The 12526-nt window shown below is 32.9% G+C and overlaps 1 protein-coding gene across 1 annotated transcript; it reads left to right on the top strand.

Moving 5' to 3' along the window:
- The first annotated feature begins 6571 nt into the window (after nt 1–6571).
- On the top strand, nt 6572–9464 carry LOC128179271 (E3 ubiquitin-protein ligase TRIM33-like). The gene has a single exon (XM_052846651.1). It carries the CDS (start codon nt 6813–6815, stop codon nt 9114–9116), a length of 2304 nt encoding a protein of 767 aa, XP_052702611.1. The 5' UTR covers nt 6572–6812; the 3' UTR covers nt 9117–9464.
- The last annotated feature ends 3062 nt before the right edge of the window (nt 9465–12526 follow it).

Here is a 12526-nt window from a genome sequence, read left to right on the forward strand (position 1 = left end):
GAAAATTGTAAGTAATTGTAAGTAGCAATAAAACTCTTATTTATACCAATGCATAACTAGACTTCTTAACTGTATTGACAATTTGACAAAACTATAAAACACAACAGCCAAAAAGCTTATATTGTCAGTACAATTTCTATCTTTCGAGGGTACTTTGTGTTTCTTTAAAACTCTCAAGTAAAAAATGATATACTTTATGAAGAACTCTCCAGGAACTCTTGAGGATAATTGAGGAACCACATGCTGTTGAGCTAAAATAAATGACAACGAAAATCAGAATATCCTATAAAGAAAACATTATTGCTTTGCCAATTTCCACAGTGATTAGAATGAGAGGTGAGCGACGGATGCCGAGATATTCACCAAACCTATTAACTTCGAACAATATCCCATACTCTACTCGTTCTTGTCATTAATTTGCTCAAATCAATGTAAAAGCTCCGTTAATAGAGTATAATTAGCGGTAACGTTCCAAACTGCTGGCCGGAAAAAAAGCGTCTTATTCCCGGGCTTTTAAAGCTTCTAATTCTTTTATCTAACGACGATGAGTGATCTGGTGACTTTAAGTGTAACTGAAGAACCGGAGTGGGGCAAGGTTTCCGGAAATATTATTAATCTTTATCATAAATCACTGATACACTGTATCATATAAATATAAAAGGTTTTGTTGAGCACTAAAGAGTTATAACTTTTAACATATACATGAACTTGATCATGATAACAAGTAACAAAGGAAAGAAACAAAACGTTTTAAAACCTTTTATCGATATACCGGTATATACTAATTACATATTTTAGCATCATAGTTCTGTTTTGTAGATTTTAGCATATGTAAAAGTTTAGCAACAATGTAGCTGCAAGACCATTTCTGATGGATACACAAATAACCACGTTTTTCCAGTCAACTGTCTTTGGGTCTTTCAGACAATTTTGATGTATTAAATGATGTTTCTTGAATTCTGTGTAATTTTTAATAACCATAAATTACCATATTTTTGCAATTTACTATGCTGTACTGTTAACATTTTTTTTGGAAAATTACAATGTTGCATTGGTTTGGTTAAAATCCACAATGTTGCACTGCGCTGATTTGGTGAAAACCCTAAAACCATAATCTAAAATGAATAACACATAAGTCTTTGGATAATAAATTATAATAACAACAACACATACATATGTAACGCCAACATGGTACAGAGACCACACACTACTGGACGACTTTGAAAGATATATATTTATTTTCTCTTATCATGTATCATTATTTGTTTAATTTATTATTTTTGAAATACAGTCATATATACAACTAGACTCTCGTTGCTATAGCAACAAAAAGGTCTTCCGTTCCTCATGTTTAAATCTGTGCAAAAAAAAACCCCATTTCTCTTGTAAACAGAAAATGGATATTATATATACTGTACAGGAATTCCCAAGAAATAAACAAAAGAAAAAGACAAAAAGTCAATTTCTGAGTACTTTTTTGTGACGACTGGAAGTTACGCCGGACCATACAGAACATAGTAAACATATCTTTATACATTGTTTTGTCTTTCCTCAAAGTTAGGATGTTCAAGTTTTTGTTAGTTATTATATTTCGTTGAGAAAAGGTTTTTGTAGGTTTTTGTCTCGGGACCGAAAACGAACAAACGGAAGTGATTTAAGAAATTAAAAGTAGATATTTAAGTGCATTTACCTAAGGTACGTTACTGTTCATCAAATTGAAAAAAATGTTTAAAAAATATAAAGTGAAAAATGAAAACTTCTATTGCTTGAACGCTTCGAGTAAGAACCGGAAGTGACGTACGACCAAATAAAACCCTTAAAAGACATGTTCAATCAAATGTCCATTATCCATATAAATAATGTGTCTTGATCTCTCACAGTTTCTGAGATCTTGTTGGTACTTTGTTTTTTATAAAAGAAAGCTACCTGAGATATTTTTTTGAGATGTCTCACCGGACGTAGAACTTATTTTCGTTTTTTTTACCATGTGTAGATGACATTTCGTATTTCTATTGCTAAAATGTTACTTCCATGTTGAATAACCAAAATATATTAAAAAGACAAAATTGGATGTACTTCCTGTGACAAAACAAAATAGTGTTAACACATGTACATACATAGGTCTATCATCCCACAAAGTTTGGTTGTTCAAGTCGTAACCGTTTTTGAGATCTCGTTGAAATAGGGTTTTTTGTCTCGGGACAGGAAACGGACAAACGGAAGTGCTCAATGTAAATTGTATTAAATATTTCTTGTATACTTGCTTATTACACATTATTGTTCATTTATCTATCTAAAAATATCAAAGGAAAACAGTTAAACTGATAAACAGCTCGATTTGTTTGAACTCTTCCGGTATGGACCGGAAGTGACGGAAGACAAAAGGAAACCGGTTAAATACATTTCCAATCAACTGTCTATCATCCATTAAAGTTTCGTGTCTTGATCGCTTATAGTTTCTGAGATCTCACAGGTACAAAATCTGTTTTTAAAAAGCTTTTTAAACACACATTTCTTTTTGGGAGTTGATTTTAATCAACTCTCCTATGCAGTTACTCAGACAAACCGAAAGTGAAACAGTGTTTGGACCTCAGCACAAATCATTGCTGCTGACAAGACTTAGTTCTTGAAAATAATTGATAAATTCGATGTAATGTATGCTAAAGCATTGTTTTTCAAGGAAACTCATTTATAAATACCTTGAAAATAGTCAGATTTTAAATGGTACGAACAATTCAAATATTTTTTGTCGTCGTATGTATTCCTACGCCAGAGTTCAATATAGTATCGTTCAACTCGACACTCGGCTGTCTCCGTAAATCCTTGTCGGAGATTTACGGTGTCAGCCGAGCGTTTGGTTGAACGAGATTAGAGTTCAATATTGCTTGGATCCAAACAATTTTCGAGAAAATATTTCTATTACTGATACATAGTTTGATTATATTAATTTTATCTTTAAATATTATTTAACATGATTCATATGGGGGTTTCTCGACATTCTTGTCGAAAAAGTCAAAAAAAATCATATTATAAAAATGTGCATAATTCAAATTAGAAACTGCAGGTACTTGTCATGCAAAATAACATATCATTGATTTTAAAATAAATAAACATCGACAAAATCACTTCCCGTCAGTTCTTCAGTACTTTGATTTAATCTTTTCCCCATTTATTTGCTATTGGGAGTTGACGTAAATACTTCATATTAGAATGCTTAATTTTTATTGATATTTCAGTCGAATATGGTTTTAAAAATATATACAAACAGACAGACCACAGACAATAAGATTCATGTAAACTTCTCTTCAAACATTCAGATAGCATTCAGATAGCATTTCAGGTGTTTCTTTCAAATGTAATTAATAATATCTTTGCCCTTTTGTTCTTGATTATAACCGTCGTTATAGCAATCAAAAGAAACACGTTGTGATAATCAAGTAAAACATACACCTTTTATTTGTATGACGCACATTGTTTAAAAATCCGACAGGCTTGGTTTCAATGGAGATAAGATTTTTCATTAACTTAAGAGAAAAAAATGCAGAAAAGGGAGATATTAATCAATAATCTTAGAAAAGTTGTTGTCACATTGTGATTTGATTAAAAAAATTATAACAATATCACTTCGCTTTATTTGATTTTTAATTAAAATTAACAAAGCATTTGCCAAGGAAGCACACCTTTTCGTCGCGGTTTGATAAAGGTTTTGACCTCTTTGCATATTTTGAAAATAAGAATTTATATGTTTTTCCTTTCTTTTGTCATTTCTATTCGTTGATCTTAAAATGAAAATCAAGATAGCACAAAATCAATAACAAAATAATCCCAACAAAAACGCGCATCGGTATTTTACATGTATGGCTAATCTTTTATGTCCATGTTAATCGATTAGGGGGTGGGAAGTTTCAAACCCAGTGAAGTTAAGCAAGTACAAAAATATTCTTTTCAAAATATTAAGTTTTGTTTTAATATAAAAATTAAACTTGTGAGATTACATTGCTTTTTCCATTACATCTGTATGCCACATAGAAATCAAATACAAATATACTCATTTCGTTACATATTTATTTACATAAATTCTAAGAATAAGAAACAAAATTGATATATGATAATGCCTTAGTTTCCTCAATTACAATCAATTAACTCGTTTTCTATTTGTTCAGATTGAAAAAAAAATGACGATATGCTATTTAAACTTTACATCAATTTATGTTCAGTGGTTGGAAATTTATCTGCAAAATGTAATGACGTGTTATGATATGATAGTTAGTCGGTTGGATTGCTTGATAAAAAAAAAAGATTATTATAGCGAAAAGGTAAAAATCTAATTCAATGGATCATTAATAGATGTTCGAATCGAATTGTTTTGTTAAGTAAGGATTCGATTGCCTTAAGTTCTTTCGGGATTTTGATTATGCAAGTAATTGGTTGAGTTTATGGGCTAATGGAAGCAACAATTTTTTTCAGGAACACTGATAATCTAAAGAGGTCAGACGGTACACGAAAGTAACGCATACAGTATGCTTTCATGGCCTTACATGGATATTTACAATAACATTATATATAATATAATATATATAATATTTTATGCAGTAATTGCTTTTTTATGAACCTGAAAATTTCATATCAATACAATAAATGTTTTATATTATACAAATTAAAAAACGTGTTGTTAAAGATTTAAAAGAAAGTAAAAAAATTAATTGTGGGGAAAAATATTCAAACACATATTTGAAATAGAAACATCATTGATATGGATAGATTAAACAAAGAAAAATAGATGAATACTTTTTAATAATAATCATGGATAAAAAAGTGCCTACTTTCCGATCGCTTTTATAAGTACATGTACTTTAAGATGGAATAACACATCATAACAAATTGGCTGACCGCTGATCGAAACGACATTTCGTTTTATTAAAAGGATTTTATGGACTATAACATGTAACTTACTCCATAGCCGAGTGGATAAAGTGTCGGACTTCTGATCCGTACATCCCGAGTTCGAATATCGCAGGGGCTTTTGTTGTTACTTACTGGAATAATTATTTAAGATATTCATTTTTTGTCCCGAAACTGCACATTTTTCGCATATTTGACATTTGTACAGTTTATTAATCATTATATCTTTCATTAACAATAACTTTCCTGTTAATTTGAGTGACTTTTTCCAGGTGTGTTATTCAACCTTAAAATGTTCTTACCAACCGACATAATACCTCAATTACAGAAAACTACCAGACAGTATTGCGTTTCTACGTTTCGTATTCTAATTCAAATTAAAACAATTTGTAATTCAAATAACAAACGGAGAAATGACGTGTTCCTTTTACCATTTCCAATTAGATTGAATAAACAATGTCAATTAATATACAGAACAAAATCTTTCCTTAATTAAAAAGCAACTGTTACATAAGAGAGTAAAAATTACGAATCATTTTCTCCTAAATTTTGAAAGTTTATCTCGGATTACGTCACGCAAATGTGTCGTCGTAATTGCTTTTAAGCATGCGTGATTGGACGTGTAATAGTTGGCATGATAAACAATCATTCTCATGTAATTGTCGACTTCATTATGCTACAACCGAAATTAATACTAGTAATTCTTATATAATACAAATAATGCGGTATTTTATGTCTGATTTGGATTTTGTAAAATCCTATCTAGCACGGAGGTTGATACGGATATACAGTATAGCACGGCGACTCAAAAATTTTTTTTACCAAATCGAATAAAATTCATGTCCACAATAAATCGCAGGACTGTTTTGGACAAAGTGTTTTTTCTTCATAACAAAAACTCTCTTCGTTTATCTCTATCTTTGGTTCAAAACGCAAACCCTCATACATGTAGTATCAAGATAATTAGAATAGCGACATTTACTTTAGATGACCATTTTAAAAGTCATTTTGTTTAATGTAGAGGTGTCATGGTGTGTCATTCATAAGCTGGGGAGCGGATCAGATCATTCTTTTTAATGGAGGGTGTGAACACTTTAAAACGATCTTTAAAATTTGTGACAAATGATTTAAAGCAGACGTATATCCTATCAAATCTGTTGGTTGGGGTAGGGTCCATAATCATCTGTTTCGGATGGATGAATCGATTTAAAATTCATACTTTTGTGCCTTGATTTGATGCCACTATCTCAGAAATATTGCTTACATGAAAGATAACGTGTTCTTAAGGTTTGCACTACGTACTTTATTGATGATTTTGAACAATCACACCTCGGTCGAGAAGAAAAACAATCAGATTAAATGTTTAAGTGTTTTGTTAATTGAATTAAGCTAATTGAGATGCCTCCTTGATTACTATTATTAAGTAACATTATTTAGGACATTTAAACTGTATGTGTGATTCTGTCAAAAACAAAGCACAAACTTTATATAAAGCATCCATTCATTGGCGTTATCTCGTTATCTTTGTTTTAGGATTTTAACCATAAGGTGGCACATACCTACAATATTCATAGAAGATTATGGATATACTTTAATGTAATGTAATGTATTAAAGAAATATTTCTGTTTTCACATATATGACAATTTTATCAGTTCATATAACGGACGGATTTATCAATAAACGCTGTGATGTCTATTCTCAGTAAATAACATTGGTATCCATACCAACGTATCGTCAGGAACTTCTTCCAACACGAAATTCGTGTCTTTTAAGGCTTCCGTAACTGTCCTGCAAGTTGCTATGTGAGCATTTCAACTCGGGGAGATCAGACAATCCTCTAAGTGACACGTTTGTAATAATGAAATGCAAAAAGTACTTGGTAATTTTATGACTTATTGAGAACAGGAGTATGTCTGCTCATCTTCCTACAATGGATTCAAATGGAAAAGAAGGATCTAGTGCTACTTTGAATAAAGGATCTAGTGCTACTCTGAATAAAGGATCCAATGCTACCCTGAATAAGAGTGAAGTCACTCTGAACAGATCCCAGTTGACATTAAACCGGGCTTCGATCGATGGTTCACAAACTGTTCAAAACGTCCAAAGCAAACCAGGTTCAAGAATGACAGTTGACAATGTCAGTCTCCCGCCAATAACACCAACCAAAATGGAGACCCCGAAACCGTCGCCATCTGTATACACAAACGGAAACGAGAATCGGGCCATTTCTCCAGACATTAATATGGAAGCGATCGGTGCCTCCATGATTTCTCTGAGAACTGACGAAGTTGAAGTATCTAAATGTCCCATCTGTGCACGGGAGCTAAACTCACCAAAATGCCTCCCTTGCCTACACACCTTTTGTGAAGCTTGCGTAAGTAGACACGTAGCTACATCTCTGTCGCAGGGTAAAGCAGTTCAGATTCGATGTCCAGTCTGTGCCACGCCTGTCTCTAGCGCGCGTGCCATCACGGATCCAATGGAGTTCTCAAAATCTCTTCCTACCAACCATTTTATATCCTCTCTGATGGCAGAAAGATTGTTAAAGCAGAAACTTTGCAAACCATGTCTAAAAACGCATAAAAATACTCCAGCTATCACCTGGTGTTCTTACTGCGCCGAAACGTTGTGCAAAGAACACGATTCTTACCATCGTGGGTTAACCTCACCGGACGTACACAAAACGGTAGCAATTGAAAACGTACAGAAAGATAAAATGATTTTGTATGCCCCTGGTCTTTGTCCAAACCATTCTGATGAAAAGCTGGTCTATTTTTGCCACGATCACCGCGAAACATGTTGCGATGTTTGCAAGAAAACTGTCCACAAAAATTGCGAGGATGTGGTCACTACAGAAGAAGCTGCTAATGCATTAAAGAGTACCAAAGAAACACATATTCTCTCTCAGATGCTGAAATCCATAAATGCCCAAACTGATGAAATCGTTCATGGTAGGAAAGAAAACATCAAATTGCTCGAGGAGGAAAAGAACAAAGAAGAACAGACTATTAAAAGTTATCGAGAAGAAATTGATAGACATTTAGACAAGCTGGAACAGAATCTTCGATCAGAGCTTGAAGAAAAGCACCAACAAAAGATTTCCGAACTAAAAGCAGAAATGGACTCGTTTGAGACGAAACGAATGACCGTAGCCTACTACAAGGACCTGCTTCAGGCTTTAATGAGTTCATCGTCAGGAATACAAGTTATTAACGAACTTGGAAAAGTTGGACAACAATGTGCCATATTAGAAGAAAAGGTACAGCATCGAGCAGCCAAAGTCAAAATAGTCAACTACGAATTGAAGCAAAATGATTTGACTGCCAATCTGGATTCTTTGGGGTCGGTAGAATTTAGGTCCACGTCGGTTGTTCCAAACGTAGTCACAGAAGACTGGAATAAGCTCCGGAGCAAGAAGTCGGTTAACAAGAACAAGCCGCGAGAGAACACTCACGATTTTATGGTCATCAAATATTCTCATAGCAGAATAACTGGAGGAACGTCGTACAAATCAAAACTGGTCCTCGTGGACAACACTGGAAGGGAGGTCCGCGGATACACAGAAATGGGCCAACGAGATGATTCGTTCACAATATCATTCAAAAAGAACCCATGGGACATAACATGCTTACCAGAGAGAGAGGGAAGGGACATGATAGCGGTTACTCTTCACAATGATTGCGAAATCCAAGTTATCGAGTATGGCGATAAGGCAGTTTCGGACAAGCATGTATACCACACCCGAACCAACTGCTTTGGGATAGCGTACCTCGAGGGCTTTGTAGTAGTTGCTTGTGTCCAAGGTCTAGAGGTCGCCGAATTAGTTGATGATCATCGTTTAATTTATAGAAATTTTCTTCGAGTTTGCGGGGAGAAGATCTACTACGTCTGTTCGGGGGAGAAAAATCGAGTGTACTATTCTGATTCCATCGACAAAGGCTCGCTATACTGCATCACTCTGGACGGAACTGAAATATTCCAGTACTCACACGTCAACCTCAGATCCCCTCGCGGTATTTCCACGGATTCGACCGGCAATGTGTTTGTTTGTGGATATTACAGCAACAATATTCATCAGCTGAACGCTGAAGGAGTCTTGATGCACATTATTTCCCCGAAAAGCAAAACTTTCTATAAGCCCCTTGTCCTCATTGAACACAATGATAGAATGTACTCTGTATTTGGCAAACATAAAGTTATCGTTTTCACTTGATCTTCACGAATACTTTGAAATAACACGTTAATGTGACGTTATTGTACAATATAAGTGAATTCTGGTTTTATTTTACTTCTTTGAATGTTTTCTAAACAGGATTTTTTATATACGTATTGATATATATGTGCTGTATGATTTTTTCCTTCTTTTTTATCAAATGATGCTTTTTCCATTGGGTTTTTTTTTTTGGTGTTGGCAAAAAACAAAAACAAAACATACTTTTATATGTTAAGAGTGTGCTGCATATTGACTACATTTGTATTTTGTGAACTTATGAACGTTCCACGATACATTAAATAAAAACTTATATTAAACGGTGGGATTTATTAGTTTCGTAAAAATTGTCACACAAAAAATAATGTATACATTGAATATATCTTATAGTCATTTGTTCAAAGTATTTGATTTCTTAATTATTTCATCTAAATATGCGTTGCGTTTTTCTTCTTCTTGTGTTGCTAAATAAATACGTTATTGGGCTTCATTTACTACTCAGGCCGCGTAAACATCTCTTATTCCAGTCTAATTCATTTACCCGTAAAAAGATAATTTAATATATAAAATCAGAGAACATCTTGAACACCAATTGACCATCCGGATATAAAAAAAGATAAATCAGGCAGTGCCCGGAACACACTGTAACTTACAGGCGAAGAATGTTAAGAAAATAACGCGGCTTTATTGCCTGTAAAATCATTTTGGATGCTACCCAAAATACGTAAAAAAAAACCCATGTTTATAATTGATTTCTACGAAAGCCGAATAGGGCCACATAAAAAAATATTTTTATCTCGTAATTACGAGAAAAGATCTCGTTATTACGAGTTAATTATCTCGTTATTCCGAGAAAAGATCTCGTTATTACGAGTTAGTTATCTCGTTATTACGAGAAAAGATCTCGTAATTGCGAGAAAAGATCTCGTTATTTCGAGATAATTTTCTCGTTATTACGAGAAAAGATCTCGTTATTACGAGATAATTTTCTCGTTATTACGAGTTAATTTTCTCGTTATTACGAGTTAATTTTCTCGTTATTACGAGAAAAGACCTCGTTATTACGAGAAAAGATCTCGTTATTACGAGAAAAGATCTGTATAAAATGGTGCGTTTCTGAAAAAGAATTCGACTGGATCACACTTTAAGTCTATCTTTTTCATTCAAGAAACGTTGATTCAATTTTGATCAATATTTGAAAATAACAACGATCATTATTCATTAATTTCTACATATCAAAATGATTGGATTTGACATTTTATCTGGTATTAATAAAAGGAAAGAACTTTATGTAATTTTTCTATTCAACTTATATATATTATAATCCCACTCCGAAGTAAATACCAGGTAGTCCTATAGTCGTAAAAACACAGTTTTATTAGTTACAGATCACTTTAATGACTATATAGTTTCAGTCATGGATATGGATACACAGGATTTACCCGAATTTGTGTTTTATATGTTCATACACAACCTACATGTATATTGAAAATAATTGATTTTATATAAACATTTTTGAGTCTGAAAAAAATAACACGTATCCTTCTTAATTATTGACATATAGTTCAATGAATTTTTTAATCAATTTGCTTTGCTAATTCTTCTAAAATTTCTTTAAAACTGCTTGGTCCGATTTTATATCAAATTATGCGTTTTAAACGATGATCACATGTGCTAAGTAAGTGTATATTAATAGACATTGCAGTAGTTCATACACTTTATATAAAAAGAATAGAGTAATGAAACGCGACATTTCAAAAATAGATCTTTTCTCGTAATTACGAGATAATTAACTCGTAATAACGAGATCTTTTCTCGTAATAACGAGATCTTTTCTCGTAATAACGAGATCTTTTCTCGTAATTACGAGATAATTAACTCATAATAACGAGATCTTTTCTCGTAATTACGAGATAATTAACTCGTAATAACGAGAAAATTAACTCGTAATAACGAGATCTTTTCTCGTAATTACGAGATCTTTTCTCATAATAACGAGATAATTAACTCGTAATAACGAGATCTTTTCTCGTAATTACGAGATCTTTTCTCGTAATAACGAGATAATTAACTCGTAATAACGAGATCTTTTCTCGTTATTACGAGATAAAAATATTTTTTTAAGTGGCCCTATTCGTCTTTCGTAGATTTCTTATATAAATAGAAAGAAGATGGTGTCAGGAAACAGATCTATGTTACAAAAAATTATGTTTTGAAATAGCGATTTCAACAGGAGTTTCTCACAACACCACCACTTAGTGAATTGTGGGTCACTTCCGGGTATTTCGAATCGGTAATTTAACTAACAAAAAGCAGTCCGACAAAAATAAAATTCTTAACAACATTTTTTTAAAAAAAATTTAAAAACATTATTTTAGTCCGTTCTTTTGACTTTTGAAAGTAATATCCCTATTCGTCGCTTGCACACTCTACATGTTTCTGTAGAAACACAGAGTAAAAGTGCGCAAGGTTCGATTTGAATAGCCATAGCATTGTGAGATAAACAAAAATGACTGAACGAAAAGCAGCCAAGACACATGTGGATAAGCCCTCATTTATTCGAGTGCGGTTATTGTGTACACACGTAATTCAAAATACCCTAAACTGAAGGGGGTTGAAAATGTAGCAACTGGTGTCTACGTTTGACAGGTTTTGTAAAAAAAACAACTTCACAGATTTTGAAAGCCTTTAATATTGAAGATCTATTAATATAAATTATTGTACATTTTGTTAATTTTCTTCTTTTATTAAGGCTACAGGATATATACATTGTATGAGAAATATTGAACAGCGTTTACAACGTGCAAATGAAATTTCCTCCATAGAGGATATCGACTACATGTTCATTAATTAAATCACACATTATCTTATCAATATATACTAGTAATATTTCCTCTGTAAATTTTGTAAATAGATAACTTGTTTATTGCTGATGATGACTGTTCTGTAATTTCACTGTTTCCTACAATAAATAGCGAAACATCACCCCCCCCCCCCCAAAAAAAAAAAAAACAAAACAAAAAACAAAAAACAAAACACGAAACGCAGGGTGATACGTAATATCCCAAATGGCTGTAGCTCACCAAACAAGGCGATGTTCTTCGAGATATGATTGCCGTTAAAAATTCACAAGCTCCTTGTTTTCTTTTTAATTCAGATTTTTTTTCTTCAAATACGTTTGGAAATTTGATGAAGGCCGAATCTCTGCCTTTGTTATGGTTAGGTTCCACTTACTAGTAATTAACGACCAAAATTCTACTTGCCAATGATCATTATTTAAAGATTTAAAAAAAAACACCATGAAATTGAACCAGTTCAGTCAAAAGATACAATGTTACTTCTTACAAAGACACGGGTGCGTTGATATCTAAACGAGGTGGTTCATACAACTTCCTTACAACTTAAACGAATTA

Source organism: Crassostrea angulata, chromosome 4 (assembly GCF_025612915.1).
Source record: "Crassostrea angulata isolate pt1a10 chromosome 4, ASM2561291v2, whole genome shotgun sequence".
Classification (NCBI taxonomy): domain Eukaryota; kingdom Metazoa; phylum Mollusca; class Bivalvia; order Ostreida; family Ostreidae; genus Magallana; species Magallana angulata.